Source organism: Hydra viridissima, unplaced genomic scaffold (assembly GCF_058129835.1).
Source record: "Hydra viridissima isolate aposymbiotic clone 2 unplaced genomic scaffold, HvirCarnegie_v1 scaffold_5, whole genome shotgun sequence".
In the NCBI taxonomy this organism is placed as follows: domain Eukaryota; kingdom Metazoa; phylum Cnidaria; class Hydrozoa; order Anthoathecata; family Hydridae; genus Hydra; species Hydra viridissima.
In genome coordinates, this window is record NW_028324304.1 from 10,284,977 (window position 1) to 10,307,601 (window position 22,625).

Here is a 22,625-nt window from a genome sequence, read left to right on the forward strand (position 1 = left end):
AGGAACCTCTTCTACTAAAGCAACAAGCAGTTGTCCACTTTGTTTTGCTACTTGTGATACCAAGGTTTCCTTGAAAGGTTGAGACCTAGATTCCTCCATTTCTTGAATGCCCAGACTAATCTTAAAGAAGCCACCACCATCATCAAGTCCAAGATTCACAATGTGATAGTTTAGAATTGCCTTCAAAGCAGGACATCATTCAGAACCTCTCCTTAGTTTTTGCAGTGCATAACTAATTGCTTCCTTTTCTATGATCATTACCTATCTCAATGTCAGTTTGCGTAAAATCAGAAAATCGCCTCTTTCTGATAAATTTTTAAATACCTTTTGGAACTCGTGAGCCTGAAAAATTGAATATTGTGTACTCATGAATTGGTCATTCAACTCTCCTGTCACTTTTTCATCCAAAGGATCCAAACTATTTTTCTACAGTTTTCATGAATTCTCTTTGACTTTGGCATTTTTAAAAACTGTTCCTAAAATTTTGTTCCTTTATATTGTCAGTGTTCCGGCAAAAGTACAAGCTTGCAAAAATATGTATATTTATACCAATGGGTAAAACAACAGCTTATAATCTCACGTATTGCATCTACCATCAAAATACAATAAAATTCACATAACTATATTATTAACATTAAATACTCATTATTGAAATGCAACTGTCTAAAGATATACAAAAAAATTATCATAATATTTGGACATTTAATTGATTAAATATTTTTCATTAATTTTTTAGTAACAATTCTGAAGAATCAAACTACTAAAAATATTTTAAAAACATACAATTATTGATGGCTGTAAATGCTCTAAATTAGCAGATAGCTCTTCTAACTTTTTTAAATCTTCTACTGCATCCTTGTATGAATCTAATAAATCATCTATTTCTGCTTTTACAAATCGGCTTCCATAAACCACCAATACAACAAACACTATAAACCAATTCATTTTCACTAAAAGTAAACAATAACAATTTTTAGATTGAAATTATTAAAAAATTGTAAATTTTTTTTTTAAAGCTCTGTTAATTTCTGTTTGTTTGATAGTTGTAGTTTGCTTCTAAGGCGATAAGTTTTAAGGTTATAAGACTATATTTACACTGTTATTAAAGTAAAATCTTTTTAGTTTTCTATCACACCATCTTACAAGTTACATAATCATGATTTATAAGAATTTCCCCTTTTGACACTTTTTTAATCACCTTTCACTCTAGCACATTTATGTGTGAACTTGTGTAAGTTTAATAAAAACAAAAAAGATTAGAATTAAAAGTTTATGAAAGAAATTACTTCAAATACCACAAATATTGTAACAACCTTAACATTTTGAAACGTGAATACATGTTAAAAAAATATTAGAGACTAGAACTTAAAAGTTTCTTTTATATATTTCATACAGTATTTTTTTGTTCAAAAAAAATGCTTTAATTTCTTACATTGTTTTATTTTTCAATTTCAGCATTTTATTTATGAAGTCTTGTTTGTTACAAATGATTGCTTTTGTAGTCAACAGCACAATTGAAAAGATGTTTTCCATAATCTGGATGATTTGGGATGCGCTTGTACCACTCTCAAAAAAACCACAAACTTTGAGTGTAATGCTTTTGCAAATGTTCATGAGATTAATTGCTAGCAAAGTGTCCACCATGATATAGCTGGAGCTCAATGTGCAACAAATTTGGCCATTCTTTGGCACCAGACCATAAGTCCAAAAGGTTCTTGAAAAGATGATTGACAATTCCAAGAATAAGATGGAGTTCCATTTGAGGAACTTCATGCAAAATGAGTGCTGAATCTTCCATGATTATGATTAATGGTGGCTGGATTACATTATCAAAATCTTTTTGCAGACTTTGTATCTAAATCAGCACCAACAAATGCTTAAAATTTTTCCCTCATCAGGGAAAAACTTCTGGAAGTTCCACATTCTGAGAGATTGCCATAATCAAAATTGCACCAGCAACAAGGATGTTTGCTTGAATGGATTGAATTTCACAAATGATATTGGCCATTTTGAGATCATATTTAGTGCGGAATGAAACATTATTCACTTGATTGATATTCATCAACACTCTAACATTCTTATACACTTCAGAGACATTTTGAGCAATCGAAAGAATGAGCTGACATTTGACACCTGTTTCGAGGGTAGCTAAATTTGTCAATGATTTGGCAGCAGTTGCAAACTTCTGCTGGATAAGAGGTTAAACAAGTCAACTTCTGTTGCTTTTTTCAGTGTTGAGGCAAGTTGTCTCATTCCTGTGTTAGGTGGCCCAATGTTCAGCTGTACATTTAATAAGCTTTGAATTGTAACTATTAAACTGGTTCATTTGTGTGCAGATACAGGGCCTAAATAAATCAAATAAGATAATTTAGAAGATGCTTGCTTAACGTTATCACTTGTGGATGATCATAACATTTTTTGAAAACAAAAGTTCAAAATTGTGCAGAGGGCTATTATTACCTGGATTACCTGGTGTTAATGAAAATAAATGTACTCATCTTGTTTGACTCAGACGGATAGTTCCTCCTGGTGATGCATCTTTTGAGCTAATGGCACCAGATGCAATTTGCTCAGCTCCAACTGGATCTGACTGTACCAAAGCTTGAAGGTTTTGTTGTCTCGTTCCAATAGTGCAGAATTGTTTGAAGCCTAGAGCTATAACTAACAAAGATTGCTGGCATCTTTTTTGTGCTGACTGAAAGTGAGGACTTGAAGAAGGTCCAGGCTTGGAAGTTTCTCTTTCTTCAAGGTTTTTGGTCTGTTCTTTTGGTCCTAAGAATACTTTTTTGTTAAGCTTGAGCTTTCCAATTCGGCAAATGAGGTAGTCACATGCATGAGATGTTCTTGTCAATGGCTTGAAAACAATCATGGAGAAGTTCTAGATTGCTGGCAGCAAACCACTGATGTCACCAGTATCTCTTTTTATCAAGAGAGTTCGGCAAGAGTTGGAAAACCCGTAAACCCTTTTATCAGAAAAGTGTATCACTTTACACAAATTTATGAGTTCTTTCAAAGTCATTTAACTCTGTCACCTTTTCTCAAGCAACGAAAAGATACAGATTTTCTATAGTCTTTGCTTTATTTAGCATTTTAAATTTTGTTGTTTTTATAAAATTGAAATAAAAATAATAAAATTGAAATAAAAAATGAGAAGAAACAATAAGTTTTATTCTGAAATATTATTTCATAATTTTCAAGTTAATCTGTTTGTATACTTCAGGGGAAGGGGAATGACCGAATAGGACTTATCCCCTAATTATAAAAGAAAATATTTGAAATTTTGTGTAGTTAACTTTTAGTTTTGCGCACGTGCATGCATGCTTACGCATGTGCTTGTGTGCATTTTGATTCTTGAACCAATATTGTTAACGATGTCGTAAAAAAATAAAAAATTGATGATTACATTGGATTATGTGACCTCTAAAAGTCTGGGAATTTTTAGAAATAGATGAGTTGTTTAGTGCATAAATCAATTAAATCCACTTTTTTTAAAAATATAAAATTTCCGTGTCAAACTTAGTATAGTCATAACTTTTTATATCTATAATAAATTTCGTGAATGATAAAGCTTAATACCATTAAAGAACAAAAAATTTTTGTATTAAAAAGAAAATTTTAAAAAGCAATACACATCACTTCATTGGATTTCTCAACTTTTTGTTTTATGAGAGCAAATCGATTTGCACACTGAACGGCTCATCTAAGCATCGCACAGTGGCTCAAAATCCTTAAAAAGTGGCAAAAAAGGAAGAAAAATAAAGTCTTTAGTTTCTAAATACAAATAACTTTTAATGATGGTAAGGCCAGATGCATAACAATTTAAAACTTTTTTTGAAGCCATTGCAAGTTTGTGTATTAATTTGAAGCACTTTATTAATGCTTTTTTTATGACGAAAAAAAACCGGAAATGTTCGATAAAATAGTCAGTTTTAGAAATTTATTTTATGGAGACATAGTAGCTAAAGTGTTAGTATTTTTTATTAATTTATTAAAATTGTGTCAATTCACAATGTAATTGAATGATTTTTTTCTAATCATTATTAGGTTTAAGCTATTACTCAGCATGAAGAAATCTATTAGTAAAAAAATTTTTTTTTATTTGTAACACATTATTTGTGGTACAAGAACAAAAATGTTCCGCATAACTCCACGCTGATTTTAGTGTTTTTGAGTACTGTCAGCAATATACCATTTGATGGAATAAAATTTACCTGCTCCAATTTGCTCCAATCTAAAATAGAGCTTTTATCATTTACTCGCTAAATATTACCTTTAGCGAGTATACGATAAAAGGTTGGAGTAAATTGAAGCAAGATATATATATGTATATATATATATATATATATATATATATATATATATATATATATATATATATATATATACATATATATATATATATATATATATATATATATATATATGTATATATATATATGTATATATATATATATATGGATTTTCAAAATACTATTAAGCTATAATGTAAATGACAATAAGATTGTTAAACTATTGATAACTTTTGTGTGTTATGTTATAGATAATATATAAAACATGAAAAGAATTGATCTTCTTCAAAAAGTTAAAGAGCTAGGTTTCAATAAAGTAAATCTGCTTGAATCTTTGTTTAAAGAAGTTTTAAATGTTTATAACCTTCATGAAGATGACTTCGATAAATCAGAGCTTACTAACTTAAAGAATAAGTTGTCTGTTTTTAAAGCAAAAGTGGGAGCTAAGTTAGATAAGCATAATAGAAACTATGACAGATTGATTTTAAAAGAAGGTGTGTGGCTGCAGGTAAAGAAACAGAGTTATTTGTTAATAATTTTTTTTTTATGCAATCATTCTATTTAATTAAGTTTCTATTTACAGGAGGAGTTTTTCCCCGATCTTGTTAAAAGAGTTAAATTTAAAGAAGGTCCAGGTAGAAAAAATAAAGTTTGGGAAAATCTTGGTGAAAGAAGCAAAAGAACTAAAATTGCCCATTTAGCTGAAAACAATCATGAAGCATTGGCATTAGCTTCTATAAAAAGTGCAGCAACTGAATCCAACATTAGTAGAAACAATTTTATTTTTATAGTAAAGAAGGCTTTGGACCCAGATAAAGCAAATGAAATTAGGAAAAACATGTCTATGCTTGAACCTGTTAAAATGAAAGTTGAAGATGCTCTCAGCCTAAAAATTCAATGTGATCTGTCCGATGAACAATACCAGATAATCAGAAATAGCTCCTTATTACAAAATGCAAACATCTATCCGTCTCTTCATAAAATTTTAATTGAAAAAAAGAAATGCTATCCTGATAATATGACTTTTTCAGAAACATCTGCAGTTTGCTCCCTTCAATCTCTTTTTAATCACACACTGTGTAGAATCTTGAGTCTAAATAGTTGCAATAAAATATTTTCTGAATTATTGGTTAAAGATATCAATCAACATGGAATCATGCATTTCAAAGGCGGTTTTGATGGAGCGTCTAGCCAGAGTCTGTATAAACAAAAATATTTAGATACAGCTCTAGATGAAGTTATTAAAAATGAAGAGAGTGTTTTCCAAACATCTATTGTGCCTCTTAAACTGACTGTTAATGATACAGTGATATGGTACAACAAAAAACCATCTAGTACACATTTCTGCAGACCAGTATGTTTGCAGTACAAAAAGGAAACAGATATGCTAATTAAAGAAGAAGAGGAACGATTACGAATTGAGATTCAGAAACTTGAACCATTTGTAGTAAGTTTAGAGTCAGAAGCGGCTGAGTCATCTATGATGACAGCAACTATAAAGTATAATTTGGATTTGACTATGTTTGATGGAAAAGTTGTTAATGCACTGACAAGTAATACATCATCTCAAAGCTGTAATGTATGTTCAGCAAAGCCAACAGAGATGAATGACGTTAAATTGATTAGATCTAAACCTCTCAATAAAGAAGCTTTATCTTTTGGCCTTTCACCTCTTCACCTTTGGATAAGATGCTTTGAGTACATTCTTCATCTTGGATATAAATTGAAAATTAGGTCATTTTATGCTAAAACCTCTGAGCAGAAAGAATCAGTTAAAGAAAGAAAAGCATTTATCCAAAAGAAGTTTAGGGAAGAACTAAGTCTTATTGTTGACATGCCAAAACAAGGCTTTGGAAACACTAATGATGGTAATACTGCCAGAAGAGCCTTTGAGGAATCGATTACTTTCTCTGAGATAACTGGTGTAGATGTTGACATTATTTCTAGACTTAAAACAATTTTAAAAGCAGTTTGTTCAGGATATGATTTAAATCCAAGCTCTTTTCAAAATTATTGTAATGATACAACAGATAAAATTCTTTCTGAATATAATTGGTATGTTATTCCTCCAAGCGTTCACAAACTTTTAGAACATGGTTTACAGATTGCCGATGCATTAGAACTTCCCATTGGAGTTTATTCAGAAGAATCACTAGAGGCTCTTAACAAAGAGATTAGAAATGCAAGATTAAACCATTCATGCAAAATTTCAAGGATAAATGTTATGAAAAACCAGTTTAACTATCTTATGATAAGGAGTGATCCAGTTATATCGAGCATGCAATTCACTAACCATAGATGTGAAAATGGGAAATTGCTTCCAGTAGAAGTTCTTTCTCTTCTTAAACAGTCGTGATTCTTTTGTGAAATTTTTTATTTATAGTTAAATTTGCCATCAAAAATTAAATTTTTCTATGAATTAAAATTTAAAATAATTATAATAGTAATGCTCAAAGTAGAACTATTATCTACTCTTTGTTGATGTCTGAATTTTTTTTATTTATTAATGATAATTCTTTTAATCATTGTTTTTATCAAAAGAGGAGGATATATATATATATATATATATATATATATATATATATATATATATATATATATATATATATATATATTCATATCTGGAGAATTGCCAGGCCAATCAAGAGTTGATGACAGAAATTTTGAAAAAATTAAAATTTTCTATGAATTAAAATTCAAAATAGTTGTAATAGTAATGCTAAGAGCATTCTATTATATACTCTTTGTTGATGACTGAATTATTAATATTTTTTTTGAAAATTCTTTCAATCGTTGTTTTTAGCAAAAGGGGAGGGGCCCGGTAATAACTATGACTTAAATTTGGATGGTAGTGTACTGTGTGATCACGCCTGATTACAAGTTGGAGTGAGTTAAAAAGAGATTTAAAAATAAATTATGTATTATGCAAACTATTACTTGATTCGAGAAGAAAAAGTTAAAAAAAAAATCTGCTTGCGCGTGTAAAATTTCATACGCGCGTGTTTTTTAGATACGCGCATGTTTTGCTGGTTGTTGCACGTAAAAATAACTTAAAATCACATAATTGATTTTTAGACAAAAAAAACAATAACTATTCATTTAATACATATTAAAATGCAATGGTTATATAATTTTTGCCGTTTTTTCTTCACTTTGAGTCACTGTGCATCGGCGTTTGGATTTCTGGTTTTTGACGAACAACAACGCATAATGACCAACTCCTACCTCAGTCTTTTAAAGTAAATTGAATTTTTGTAAAACTTAAAATTCTTTATGCATTTAACATTGGTTATCGAAAATACGATTTTCGGCAGTTCTTCGATGAAACTCTCTCGATATTAATTTTGAATTTAGAATTTTCATAAATCTCCAAACAATATTGAATAGCTAAGCTAATTTCAAAAACCAAAATGAATTTCGATTTTCTAGATTGATTTCGAAAAGTAAAGCAATTTCTCAAAATGCTAAGTTTTTTTCGAAAAATAAAATTGATAATGAAAAAAAAAGTTTTCTTTTAGTAGCTCACATTTAGATTTTTATTCCAAACTATCGGTTTAAATTTATATGAAATATTAATTAACGATGAAATAAACGAAAAAAATATATATATCAAAATAGAGTGAGACACCATGAGGGGCGGGGAACCATTATCATGTGCTACTTTCTTTTAATATTACTATTTTTTATATTAACACTTTTATCTTTTTGACATTTTCTTATGATTTATTTAATTATTCAGCCCTAACAAAAAATGATCTTTTTCGAGATTTATATGTAAAAAATACTTTTCCAAGTGTTGCCTCCCCGTTCGAAGGTTTATCAATACTCTGTCTGTTCGTTTATTGCCGATTTGTTTCTTGCGTTTATTAATTCAGTTAAATGGCTGAAGTGCTACATATTTATTTTGAAATTATGCCATAAAGATTAAAATTGCAAAGCTATTATAATAATTTTTGATGTTTTAATTTGACAATGAAACTTTAAGTTTTAAATGTGAAGAACCGTTTCGACCATTTTTAGAATTGTAGCAACATTTTGTCAAAAATATTTCGATTAAACTTTTAAATTTTCGAAAGAGAAAAATTGTTTTAGTGCTATTGTCAGAGTTTTGATAAAAATAAAAAAAAATTCGATGCAAATTTTACAATTTTGAAAGAAAAAATTGTTTATAAACAAAATTAATTAATAGGCAATACCCAAAAAAATATATAAGGAATGCGTTGAAAAGATAATTTTGATTTAAAAAAAAAAATAGAAAAAGGTTTTTTATAATTGAAATTTTAACCATTAGTTTCGAAAACAACCCATATGTAAATTGCCAAAAATTCGCTCATTTTCAAATCGGTGATTTTAGAAGTTTGTTGTATTACCGATATCATTCGTTAAAAACCGAAAAACTAAAAGTCGATGCTTGGAAAGTATATAACTAACGGTTAAAAACGAGCAAAAAAAAAGATAATTGTAACAGAATTTATAAACTGTGATCGTCAGCCATTAATATTTTGGATTCGATAAACAAAAGGTCGATTGTTTCAAAATGTTATTTATAAATGCAAAAATATTTTTTGTCATTTCTAAGAGGCCAATTTATATACATTTCATCCACTTGAATATCATTTTATGATTAATAAGAGATAGCTACAAACCTGAAGCTGAAAAATCGTCGAAAAATTTTTCGAATGTTTTAAAAAACTAAAAAACTCAATCGTCATGGGTGAAAATAACTCGATTATTAGTGTTATTGTTATACAACGTGTGATAATGCGCGTAGACAGATTCTTACTTTCGCAACCATGGAAAAATTTAAAAAGCGAACTTTTTTTAGAATATTTGAAAAACTAACAAATTTATGCAAATATGCTTTACTTAAAGCTGAGTTAGAGTGTCGGAATGGTTTTTATTTCAAAAAATGTTGTTAAAGATTTTTTTTTTGAATACCTTTAAGCACATGTGCGTAAACTAAGGGGGGGGGGGGGGGGAGAATAATTTTAGAGCTATTTTAAAACAATCTTACGGCAAAAAAGCAAATCTTGAAAATAAAAAAAACCCTGGTACCTAAAAGAAACATACGAGTTCGAATTTGAAACTTGATAAAAGTTCGAAGAACTCGAGTACACTTGAACTTTTTGACAATCCAATATAATTTAAACTATTTGAGTTTGAAAAACTTGAAGAGAAAATTTGACTGGTTTCGAAAAACTCAATAAATTTGATTCTTGGGCTTATGATACTCTCTATAATTTTATTTTTTAATGTTTTTTTGTTAAAAAATTTTTGTTAAAAAATTTAGTTTTCCTCTTGTAAAAATGACTTCGCTGCTTTAACTTTTTTTTCCAAACAATAACAAAAATAAATCAAAAAAATCTAAATTTTTATTACTAAGTTTGTTTTTAAATCAATCCAAATCTGAAAAATTAAAAATTGACAAAGCCAATATTCCCTCGAACGCTATTTACAAGAAGGTTTTTGCTCGTTTGCAGGTGGCTAATTACATGAAGGTTTTTGCTCATTTGCAGGTAGCTATTTACATAAAGGTTTTTGCTCGATTGCAGGTGGCTGCGTCGCATGACCTAGAAAAAACTCTTTCTACTGCTGATGATTTAGCTAGAATGGAAAGAACATTCCGTGCAAATTTTTCGAGAAGAGGATTAGTGTTGGCTATCAGTTTCCACCATTGCAAGGTCTTTGTGTTTTTTGAAGCCAAAGAAGTGCTGAGATATTTGTTAGCTGGTAAATGCAATTCTGTCGCATTTACCAGCTTGTCGCTAAACTTAGCTAAATTGGTTCGGGTATAGGAGTTGATAACTAAAAAACCTGGATATTCTTCCTTATCAAATATGAATGCTAAGCCCAGGGCCGTCGAGAGCCTTCAAGCCGCCCGGGACAAAACCTTTTTTGGCGCCCTTATAGACTTCGCTTCATATATATACTTAGCATAGAAGCAAAAAAGTACATTATGCATTTATAGCTACTTTAACTTTATTTCATTTTTTGCTAACTAACCGCATCATAAACAATTCCTAATTTAAATAAAATTTTTGAGCTTTTTTAGAGGCAAAATTATAAATTATTTCATCATATTACAATGATTTCGCGAGATCATTTTCAATAGACAACATCATAAGATTTTAAAGTGGCTCTTGTCCCATGGTGGCGTTGAAATGGTTTTTTATAATCTTAAGTTTACGAAAAGATCTTTCACCCTCTGCAACGGATATTGGCATTGTGTGAAAAATGATTAATTTCGAAAATATTTGTAAATTGCTTCAAAAATTATATATATATATATATATATATATATATATATATATATATATATATATATATATATATATATATATATATATATATATATATATATATATATGTATATATATATATATAGACCTATATATTTCTACTAAATCACCTTCAAATCAGTATTTTGATTAGTAGCTTTGTAAAACCAACGTAATTCTTGGAGCATTTGTTTATCTTTTTCACATTCTTTTACCCTTTCGGAAGCCAATGCCCTATTTTGGGCACCAGAAAGTTTTTTACGATTCATTATTAACAGTTACTGTAAATAAGCGTACGCGTCAATAAAATAATGGCATTGTCAACTATTCAAATTCATCAAAAGATTATAAACTTAATCTCAAAAAGCTAATGTCATAAATCAATATTTCAATAGTTAAATATAAATCTTAAACATGAATTACCATAAGTTGATTGTAAAGAGTTGAAAAATATTTACTATTACTTTCTAAATTCTGAAATTTTAGAGGAATTAAAAATAATGATATAACGCGAGTAATATATACATTTCAATTATGGCATTTTAAGATTAAAAAAACTATTTTTATTTTACTTCGGCATCTGGCGCCCCATCGACATCTGCCGCCCGGGACAAACTGTCCCTTTGGCCCCCCCCCCCTCTCGGCGGCCCTGGCTAAGCCACTAAGTCTTTTGAATGACGTTTTTACCTCTTGTTGAACGGCATCTTGAATCAAGTCGTAGAATAAAGGTAGTTTCTGTCTGGAATATGTTGTACTTGACTTGACAGCCATTTATTTATCAACAATTAGTATTTTTAAATTTGTTTTTGAACAAAGCCGATTTTGATTTTAATTTTCAATAAGTTTTTGAATCACCATGTTATTAAAATAATGTTAACAAATTGTTAACACCGAGTTGATTGCTAACACCGTGTTAATTTCATGACGATTCATTAGTGGATTATTTTATATTCTCAATTATTTAAAGAATTTTGTTTAAGTTTATAAAGTTGATAACTTAGTGAAATTGATCAAAATATTTGAATAAGTATGAAAGTTAAAAAACTTGAACTGCTGTTATTTGAAAAATTTTGCTATATGACGAACTTTTATGGAAAAACTTGACAAAAATTTTTAAACTCAAAAAATTTGAACAAATTTGACACACTTGCATGTGCTTACCCAGCTAGCACACTTACGTTGGGCCAACGTATGTAAAACCATCGCGAACGTCGGCTGTTTTTTCCAATGCAAAACCAACGTTGATCCAATGTCATATGTTTAATTATGAAATTAATACCGACGGAACTAAAAACAACTGGAAAATTTACATTGGTCCAACGTATGTTTTTACATCGTAAAAAGTTAATTGCTTTTACGATGTAAATCCAACGTTGATCCAATGTATTTAAATTGACATTGATTCAACCAACGTTGAATAAATGTATGTTTTTACATTGCAAAAAGTTTATTGTTTTTACGATCTAAACCCAACGTTGATCCAATGTAATCCCAGCTAACACAGTACGTTCGGGCACGTTCTAAGAACGTTCTGTAAAAGTTCTTTGAGGTATTGAGTATTTTGAGTCCTCCGGCCGATGCCTTGCAGACTTGCCCGAACCTCTCCAGGGAAGACCCAGAAGCACGTCGACCCTGAGTTTGCCTCCCCTTTGAGGAACGGGCGGAAAAAAAGAAAAGAATCTGTTTAATACAAGTACACCGGCCTAGCCAGCTCGCCATCAATCCAAGTGACTACACTTGATCTTAGCCATTAGGCCGAGAAGCGTAAAAGTTCTTTGAGCATATTCACCTAACTTTTTTTTAGCTTCAGTCTGACATCAGTTTGGCATAAGTTAAAACTGTAAAAGTCGTAATCACCAAACTTGCGCAGTTGCGTTTCAAAAAAACTTTCCTAAGTTTTTGCGTAAGTTTAGCACTGTCGGTATTCACCAAACTGAAATGGTTTCACCAAACTTTTTAGAAACTTGCTCTCCTCAGTTTTCGCAAGTAAAGTTAAGTTTTTAATGAGCTGCCCTTAACTTTGGCGTAACTTTAAAATCACTAAATAATGAGAATGGCATTACATTATTATGATGCATATATAATTCTATTGTCAGATTGATATATTATTAGGGATCTTAACATACATAAATTATATATATTATAAAAAGGTTTAATAATAATCATAGAAATTAATAAAAAACAACTGAATTTTAATGATATAACATCTTATTAAGATGTTATATTATTATATATATTAAGCTTAATATATCTTATATGTAATGATATAGCATCTTATATTAGATGATATATTGTCATATTGTTAATATGACATAATTTAATATCTTTATAATGTATATATATATATATATATATATATATATATATATATATATATATATATATATATATATATATATATATATATATATATATATATATATATAAATATAATAGCATAACATCTTTATAAAATGTTATATTATGCGAGGATTTGTATTATACAAGTCCCTGTACAACAATATAACATCTTATAAAGATATAATATTTTTATTATTAAATATATTTTCTTCTTCAGAAATTTTTTTTAAAAAGGTACATGTCTTATTAAGTATTATGATCATAATTCATATTGTTGTTTTAACAACTTTATAAAAGTTTAGTCAAAATGGATATTCCAATTATTCTAGCTGCAGATGGTCAAGATCAAATTTGGTTTTGCTTTAAGCAATTACTCTGATGTGGAATGTCTTCAAAAACTTCATTTACCAAAAAATAATATAAGAGATATTGTCAACACTTTACACGATGATTTGTCAACAATCATATTGAGAAGCAGCCCAATTTTTTCAGAAGCAAAAGTACTGATAGCACTAAGGCTTTTATCAACTGGGAGTTTTCAACCAGTAATTAGTAAGAATTATTAGTTAATACCAAAAAAAATTAGCAACAATCTTATGATTCTTTATTGTTAAACATGCTTGTTATTAATGGATTGTTACAAATGCAACTTAAAGGTGGTGCTTTATACAGGGTTTTTATTCAACCTAAAATGCCTAGCAAACCTAAAGGTAGCAAAAATCCCAGGGAAAACCTGGAAAACTTGGTTTACAGAAGAAAAAGAAAAAAGAAATAAAATAAAATTTATTTTTTCTCTATATGGAAATATGAAACTTTATTATTGTGTAGCAAAAATCAAACAAACCCTAATTTTTTTAACTTAGCATAATAGATTGTCAAAAGATTAATTTTTATACTGCACCCTCCTACTCTTCCTAAGTTGTGATTTTATATTTTTGCAGACTTTTGGTAAGGTTACTGTATTTTTCAAGTTATTTAGAGTTTAACCTTGTCAAAGTTCACTTTTCTCTCAGATAACTAACTTGCTTTGTTTAATTAAAATATAATAGTCAATATGTATATTTCGTTCACATATTGTTTCATGTAATTTTAGGTGACACCTCTCATGGAAGCCAGTCAAGCTACAGTTGCACACTTTGCCAGTTTTACAAATATTTTATTCAGCACTATCATCACCTTGTCAGATGGTATGATAGTCCAGAGGAGATGGCTGAAACAAAGAGAAAGTACTTTCAATCATTCGGAGTTAAAGGTCTCCTTGGAGTAATAGATGGTACAATGATACAAATCAAAGGATTTACTATGGCTGATGAGCCAGCATATATTTGCAGGTAAACTCACCATTTTAATTTAATACCTGATCATTTTGATTTGATACCTGATCATTTTGATTATATTACTTTAGGTCATTAGTCAAAAAGTTTAAAGTATACACTGCTTGGCCTACTTACACAGGCATAGTTAACATGAGAAACTTAAAAAGCTTTTGTTTCACAGATTTATTCTGTCTCTGTATGTTTGCATGTAATGCATGCAAGGTTCAAAAAAAATATTTCTGCTCTATTATTCTTTATAAAAAAAAAACTATATTTCCTTTTTTTTTAGGTGCTAATGCTTTTTATGCTGTATTTTATTTCACATTATTATGTTATTATAAAGGGCTTCATGTTGTTAATAATATGTAAAAAAATATATTTGATTCATGAAGAGACATTTCTTCAATTTCACAAAGTGCAACATGTTTATTACAAAAGTTGAATTTTTTTTTAATATTTTAAATACCACATCATAGTTCTTTAAAGTTTGAAAACATCAAGTTAGTTAACATAAGTGCTAAACTTAAAACAATATTATAATATAAGGTCATATAGTTTAAGGTGAACAGCTGTTCTAACATGGTGTCAATGTTTCCCAAAAAGGTTTTAGCTGCTCTCAGGATTTTTAAAAATTTTAACATTTTGAAGATTTTTAGCTTCTTTTTTTTAAAAAAGAAATCCTGTTTTGAACTGTCAGGTTGTCATTGATGCTGATGGAAAGTTTAGAGATGTTGTTGCAAAGTATCCTGGATTGTGCCATGATGCCTTTATTTTTTCTAATTCTGCATTAAAACAGACATTAGAATATGATCCAAATGCAGGTTTCTCAAACCAACCAAATTCAACTTGGTATTTTAAGAAGAGCACAAACCAAAAACTAAATATTTGTAATTATAAAAAAGTGATTGGAGTCTGAGAACAAGAATGTATGTATATATATATGTATGTATGTGTATATATATATATATATATATATATATATATATATATATATATATATATATATATATATATATATAATAATACTAGGTCATTAGACAGTTGTCAACTTACACGTCGTCAGCAAAAAACTTCTCTGGGCTCAAATTCTTTTTGTATGACTGCACCTCGAATTTGGAATGGTTTATCTATGAACACGCGAAACTCAACCTCTTTAGAAACATTTAAAAAAAGACTAAAATATGAACTTTTTATAAATGCTTTTTCAAACTCATAGCTAACTTGTTTTAGTGCTTCTGAATTACTTCATCACTATTGTGATTGTTGTAAATAATGGCACTTTAATCTCTAATTATTATTATTATAATTATATATATATGAGCTTTTTCACTGCAAGAGGTGTTATTTTGTGTTACATATATTTTTAAATTGTATACAGTTCAGCCAGTTGTGTCCATTATCCTTGACATGTAATAAATAAATCATAGTCTTTCAAATAAGCTTGATATGTAATTCAGCTGATAAAAATAATAAATTTTTACTTGTCAAGTAAATCTCTGAAAGGTCAAAAAAGCATTACATGTATATGGTTGGTTAAGTTGTATGTTAAGCAGTAGCTTTATAAGAGTAAAGATTGCGTTTAAATTTTTAGTAAACTCCATTTGAAAATATTCTTCTAAAATTAAACGTTCAACTGAATAAATTTATATATTATTAGCTTTTTATATAGTATTAGCTTTTTTAACTTTGTTATTGTTTTTACTTTTACTATTTAGTATTGTCTTTACTTTATGCTGCTTTCCATCTTAACAAAGCAGTAAAATCAACCGATGCGGATATTGAAGAGGTGATAAAACAATGGTTAAGATATGCATGCGATCGTGATAGCGGAAGGAGGGCGGGAAACAGGAAACAACTCAAGAAAAAAATCCATAATGAACAAGAAAGCGATGAATTTTATGAGAGTAGTGATATATAATTTGTTTTCTTTTGAATAATATAATCTTTACCATGTTAAACGGTGTTCTTTCTGTATACGTATTGCCTTTAAGCGAAAGGGTTTATCTAAAGAATCTATTTAGAATGCGGCGCTAAGTATTCGGCATTTCTATATAGAGACGCAACGTCGAATCAAAATAAAATACGACGTTAATTCAACATAAAATACAAATTTGAATCAACATAAATACAACATTGAATCAACATAAATAGAACGTTGAATAAACATAAAATACAACTTGAATAAACATACAAAACAACGTTGGATCAACATAAAATACAACGTTGAATCAACATAAAGTACAACGTTGAACAAACATAAAATACAACGTTGAATCAACATAAAATACAACGGTGAATCAACATAAATACAACGTTTAATAAACATAAAATACAACGTTGAAACAACATAAAATATAACGTTGGATCAGCATAAAATACAACGTTGAATAGGCATTATATACAGCACTGCGCCAACGTAAAATCCTACACTGTACCGACTTAAAATAAATGTTGTTCCAACGTTGGATTTTTGTTGTTGGCGACGTCGCATTTGTAACCATAATGATATAAAAACAACGTTGGCAACCGACGTTGGGCCAACGCTCCGCGCGACATTGTTCTAATGTTTTAACAACGTATAAGTGCTAGCTGGGTATACATAAAAAAGTTTTTTTTTTAAAAACTTAAAGCGCTTGTTTAAAATTTTCAAAAATTCTTAGACTTCATGAATTAAAAATCTTTCTTAATTTTCACTTATGAAAATGTTCATTAAACGAATAATTACATAATTTTAATAATTACATACTTCATGTGGTGTAAACTTCGAACTCATTCGAATAAAAGTTGCTCTTTTAAATAGTGCAGAGAGGAAGGTATGATAATCGTTTAAGCATATCTTGATTTTAACTTTACCTGGTAAAATTACAAACTAAACTATTCATCACACGATGTTTCTTTATGCTTCAGCAATCCTGATCGTTAACAAAAACCCTTTTTACTAAAGCGAAGCACTAACGATAATCAAACAAATTGTAACGTTATTTTATCAAAAAATGTGAGTTTAAGTCATATGACTGTTTGACTTTTGGAAAATGCGACTGGTTTTAAGACACAAAATATGCTGATATGATTAGTGGAACTTTTTTATATTTACAGATACAGATTTTACAGATCCGAGCGACATTCTATGTACTACAGGGTCCATTTTTTATATGGGTGGAAGCGCAGACATTTTTTTAGTTTACTACATCAAGTTTTTTAAATATAAGCTTGCCATCAATATAAAAGGACCATTATCTTAACGTCAAATAACGACAACATTATTGAGAACTTATACTTTAGTTTTTTTTAAAGTCTTCATAATGAACTCAAAATGTTTTCTTAATAAACTAAAAAGTTAGGAAACATGCAGGTGAAAATGAATGGAGTTTACTTATCACGTGTTGTAAGAAAAAAAAACTAGTTTAAGATGCCAGTAGAAGTTTTACAAATTTTTACATTAAATTACCAAAATTGAATGAAGAAAAGGGAAGCTTCCCGATTTTATTTCTAATTTCTAAGTTATGACCATTTGAATATTGATTCAAATTGACAAAATTTATTATAGTTGGAGAAGGGGGAGAGAGCAATTTAGATTTTTTTAAACTTGATTAAAAGTGTAATATCTTCTTCAGGGTGCGGCAAAATCTTTTAAAATTTGGGAAATTCTATTTTGAAGGATGGATTTCTATTTATTTTTTTTGAAAATTGTAATAGCGAAATTCTTCCTTAACATACGCGAACGGTCCGCCATATTGCAAAAGGTCCTCAAGTTCCACAGATTGTAAAAAAGTATTCTGGTTTATTCAAGACTTATCTCAAGACAATAAGTCTTCAAGATTTATAACAAGAGTTATGAACCATACAATCTCACTTTATATAAGTTTATTCAGAGATTGCAATTTTGTAAATTCCCTACCTTGTTGAGTAAAACAAAGCTACACAAACAAATCTGAGCGTGTACTTTCTGATACGTCAGCTTTATGTATAAGAAACTATCAAATTTATAAAAAGAAATTAAATTTAAGAACAATTTTTTAAAATATTTTTCAGATGACTACGCTGGTCAATATAAAAGTTTTAAAAATTTTATAACTTTGTATCTTTAAAAAAAAAATTCTGTGAGCCGCCCTTGGAATATTTTTGCCAGAGATAATCTTTTTGCAAAAAATGAACTGTGGAATTCTGATTTTTAATACTAAAGCAGGTGAATCAAATGAACTGTTTTTGAAACCAAATTTACCTGCAACATTCGACTGACATTTAACACTTCAGATGCCTATTTTCCACTATATTTACTGATGAAAACTGCAAGTTCAATTCTCTATTTTCCACTATATTTACTGATGAAAACTGCAAGTTCAATTCTCTATTTTCTGACAAATGCTTTACTACAACAATGATTAATGCAAAAGTTCGGCAAAATTTTTGGTAAAATCTCTTCGTCTCTGGTACGATTTCCGCCACTGAAAATTGGTTTTTAGTAGAGAATGTAACCCGAAGACTTTTCTGCCATTAATTTCATCAATAGAAACAAACGCAAACTTATTACTTAAAATCTCGTGTATGAATTTTATTTATTCTACATTCAAGATTTGATTGCGTTGAAAGAATTGTTATCATTAGATATAGTAGAAAATATCGCGTCAAAATAAAAGTATGCACGGTTTTAGAATAAAGTTAGAGTGTTGGGATTTCAAAGAACCTCGAGGATTCCTTACACCTTACACGCTCAACCTTTAATCCCTATCCTGTACCCCAGATAAGAAACTAAATAAAAATATGAATTATAATTACAACCCTAGGACACAAAAACTAACGGTAAAAACAGTTGTCTCAGCCTCGATTATTTTGTCAATACGGCCTCCTGACCACAGGACCACGAAACCAATTGCACAACTCGCTGGAGTTGGGGTTTTTCTAAAACTGAATAATTCTAAATAACGCAACATAAATTTAACATAAGTTCAACATAAATGACAGCAACTGAATCATAGCTTCGCTTAACATTTTTATTCATATAGGAATTATAAATTTATAACAAAGCTGGTTGACAAAATTTTTGACTTTTTTTTCGGACTTCATATTATAAACATGTAAAGATTTTAGCCAATTCAAAGTTTAAAAGTAATATAAGCTAAGTTAAGTTTTTCAGACTTAAATATTAAGCTGCTTGTAATGAACATTTTTAGTAAAATACCCTAATTAAGGGTTCTTTAGTTTTGTAGCAGAAACATATACAAGTATTGCAAGTTAAAATAAGAATAAGATAAGCTATGCACATTAGTGATTGGTAGTTCATCCAAAACCTCCGAAAAACGGTTGAGGATTTTCAGTTTCTTCTTCTTCTTCGCCTTCAAAGACTTCTTCGAGCACAGTCTCCTTTTGATAATCTTCAATAAATATCTGGCAATAGTTAACAAACTCTAAAAAAAAAAAAAAAAAAAAGTTTTCAAATTTAGTTAAATTTATAATTCCCTGAAATCTATTTAGCATGGTCCTCGCTTTGTGATGCTATTCCCTAAAGCTTTAACTCATACCTGTAAAATCAAAAAGACCGTCGTCATTTGGATCACATTTACGCATAATAAATAAGGCTTCGTCTGGAGTTATCATTTCTCCTAATTCGCGATAAACTATTTGAACATCAAGTGTTGAAACAAAACCATCGCGGTCAAAATCCAAGAAATCGAAAACATTCCGCAAATCATCTTCACTTGTGTTTCCTCTAATAACTTCACGCATGACTGCTTCGAACTTGTCGAATTTCACTCCACCTACTCCTAAATTTAAAAAGCGAATATTCAAACTTTGGTAGTTGATTTGCAGCGACAGTTAGAATACCGTCTACGTAACAAAAGTTAGACAAATTAGTGATATCGTAGCTACCAGGAGGGCAAGAGGTCCCCACCCTCCATCCCTCCCAAAAAATATTGTAAAAATATACCAAATGTCTTCCTTTTCTTTGGCATACTTCTGCCTGATGATTGACAGTAATTGATTTATTTAAATTACATTCATGTTTTCTTTTTTTGCCGCTTCAAATAGAAAGGAATAATTGCCAATTATTATATTCATTTCGAATGTAATTATTTTAAAATTTTTTGTTTATTTGTTTTGTGTTGTTGAAGTCAAGTACACAAACAATTGAGTGATGTTGAGCAAAAAGTGTGTTGACATATCTTAATGGTTTACAAAAGCAGTATAGTCCGTTTAACTAAAGTTTATATTTTATCATTAACAATCTACTGAGAGATTTATGTAAAACTCGCTATTTTGTTAAACTTTGCTTTTGTAAATCTTAGCTTACCATTGTAAAATTACGACTTTTCAAATGTTAGGTATTACAGATAATCGATACCGCTGTAATGTTGCCTAGCATTTTATTTTATTATGGAATTGGGGTTAGATCGCAAAATCCAAATTCCGTCGGAATCAAATTTTTTTATATTAAACGACGAAACTTACAGATAAGAAATTTTAAGTTTTAAAAATTTCTTAAAACGAAATTTACAGATGAGATTATTTTTTGTGTTCCATGATAATTTGCCAGCTTTGGTTGTATTAGTGGGCATATTTGGGTAGAATTACACATTTAATAATCCTACCTTCATTGTCTACTTCTTGGATTATTTCTATAACATCGCTCATGGTAACCTCTTTTCTCAGGAACTTCATTGCGCGATGCAGTTCTAAAGGATTTATAATACCGTCCCCATTATCATCGAAGAGCTTAAAGTATTCCTCTGCCTCATCCTTTAGTTTTGTGCGAGGCTCCTCTTCCGAGTATTTATTCTACGTAATAAGAAATAAAATTTAAAACATAAATGATGAATTAAATTGTCTTTTTAAAGCAAATAACCTTGCTTCAACCAAAAATCTCGTTCTAAGCGAATACACTCTTTTAATTCGAAAAGCTTCGTTTAAAGCAAATAAACTCGTTTAAATCGAAAAGTCTCGTTTATAGCGAATAATCTCATTTAAAGCAAATAAAACTTTTCCACAACACGAGATTATGCCCTTAACAAAAAGCCATTGAGTTTACGAAGTATATTATATTAAAAGTAAGTAGTTTCAACATGGAAAAAAATACTTCAAAAAATTCTTCTTTATTATAATTTATTGTAATTATCCATTACAATAAATTATGATAAAATTTATCCATAAAGCCTGAACTAACATTCTTGCAGAAACTTGAAAAAAATAAAAAAATACTTCCACTATTTTATTAACTGTTTTTTTTAACATTCTTGCAAAATCGAAAACTTTTTAACATTAAATCATACAAGAAATATTATCAAATTGATCTATGAATTGTAAAAACTTATGGTAAAATTAGATAAACAAAAGATAAACCTCTTCTATTTTTTTATCTTGTTCTTGCTTTGCTGATTTTGCTGATGCATCTGCCAAAGATGTACCATCTTTGTATGAAGTCATGTTTGATTTTGCAATGTAATAATTTAGAAACTATCAATAACAGCAATAGTAATGAATATAAAAAAAGTTAGAACAAAAGTCTTATCAATAACATCAACATGAACATCTCAAGATGGTGAGAAGGCCAAAAGAAATTTGTCCCAGAAGAAAAATTGTTTGTTATATTTTCTTTTTTGATATTCGTATTTTTGTGAGATTAGTAAATTATTAGTCTCACAAAAATGCGATTAAAGTATGATTAACTAAACTTTGTTATAATACTTCTTTTTGTTTTTTATTATTTTTTTTTCAATATTTATTCCAAGCAACCACCATACTCTTCATAATGATAGATGATAGATACAAGACCTGACTTTGGTTATATGTAGATGACTAATTTTTTTTTCAGCGTTAATTCTCTCTCAAATTGATAATAAATCAGAAAGGTTCCTTTTCTGAAATGTTATTTTGTCGTCGGGTGATAAAAAATAAACTTGTAGACATTTTATTTTTCAATCCAATTTTACAGAATATATATATTTAAAAATATGATTAATATTTGTAACATTACTATGAAAACATATCCACAATTTCATGTAAAAAAAACTCAGGGCTAATAAAATCCAAAAAAATCCAAGCAGCCCTCAATACCTATAGAGATTATTTCAGAAAAATTCCAAACGCATTTTTGAATTATTTATTGGGAAAAATGTTAAGTATTAATGATGTTATTGAATAAGGGTCTGCGTTCGCTTCGTTTTTTTTTTTCGAACAATTCCGATCATAATTTCGATTTCAGAAATTTCATTCCAAACGATCGCGAACGGACACTATTGACGTCAAAATTTTTTTCGAACGATTCCGATCGCGAACGAGCTTTAACGGATTTTTAACAAAATTTTAAAAATTTCCGAACTTTAACGAGAAGTAACGATCTAAATTTTATTTAGATAAAATAAATGATGTTTCAAATGAAATTTATTTATTTTCAGTCAAATTAGTAT

General features: G+C 29.1%; 3 protein-coding genes across 7 annotated transcripts in view; 1 reads left to right on the top strand and 2 right to left on the bottom strand.

Annotated features, from left to right (window-relative positions):
• LOC149888572 (uncharacterized) overlaps positions 1 to 17,089 on the bottom strand; it is a 29,743-nt gene extending 12,654 nt beyond the window's left edge. For 2 of the 5 annotated variants that reach the window (XR_016452424.1, XM_090087126.1), the window contains exons 1-2: positions 16,970 to 17,068; positions 784 to 950 (exon numbers count right to left, since the gene is read on the bottom strand). Coding sequence is in view for 2 of the 5 variants with exons in the window: in XM_090087126.1 (XP_089943252.1) it covers positions 784 to 950; position 16,970 (168 nt within the window). In the remaining 3 variants the exon portion in view is untranslated. Of the gene's footprint in view, positions 1 to 783; positions 951 to 1,432; positions 4,159 to 11,745; positions 11,855 to 16,969 lie in introns of those variants that run through there. The other 3 variants (XM_090087127.1, XR_016452425.1, XM_090087128.1) reach the window with 3 other exon arrangements.
• LOC149888573 (uncharacterized) lies at positions 4,539 to 6,691 on the top strand. Its single transcript, XM_090087868.1, has 2 exons — positions 4,539 to 4,797; positions 4,873 to 6,691. The coding sequence occupies exons 1-2, from the start codon at positions 4,555 to 4,557 to the stop codon at positions 6,643 to 6,645; spliced, it is 2,016 nt and encodes a 671-aa protein (XP_089943994.1). The 5' UTR covers positions 4,539 to 4,554; the 3' UTR covers positions 6,646 to 6,691.
• Positions 17,090 to 19,500: 2,411 nt separating the features above from the next.
• Positions 19,501 to 21,668, bottom strand: LOC149888574 (neo-calmodulin-like). Its single transcript, XM_090087154.1, has 4 exons — positions 21,559 to 21,668; positions 20,811 to 20,997; positions 19,743 to 19,985; positions 19,501 to 19,628 (listed from the first exon to the last, which is right to left on the bottom strand). The coding sequence occupies exons 1-4, from the start codon at positions 21,640 to 21,642 to the stop codon at positions 19,501 to 19,503; spliced, it is 642 nt and encodes a 213-aa protein (XP_089943280.1). The 5' UTR covers positions 21,643 to 21,668.
• Between the last annotated feature and the right edge of the window lie 957 nt (positions 21,669 to 22,625).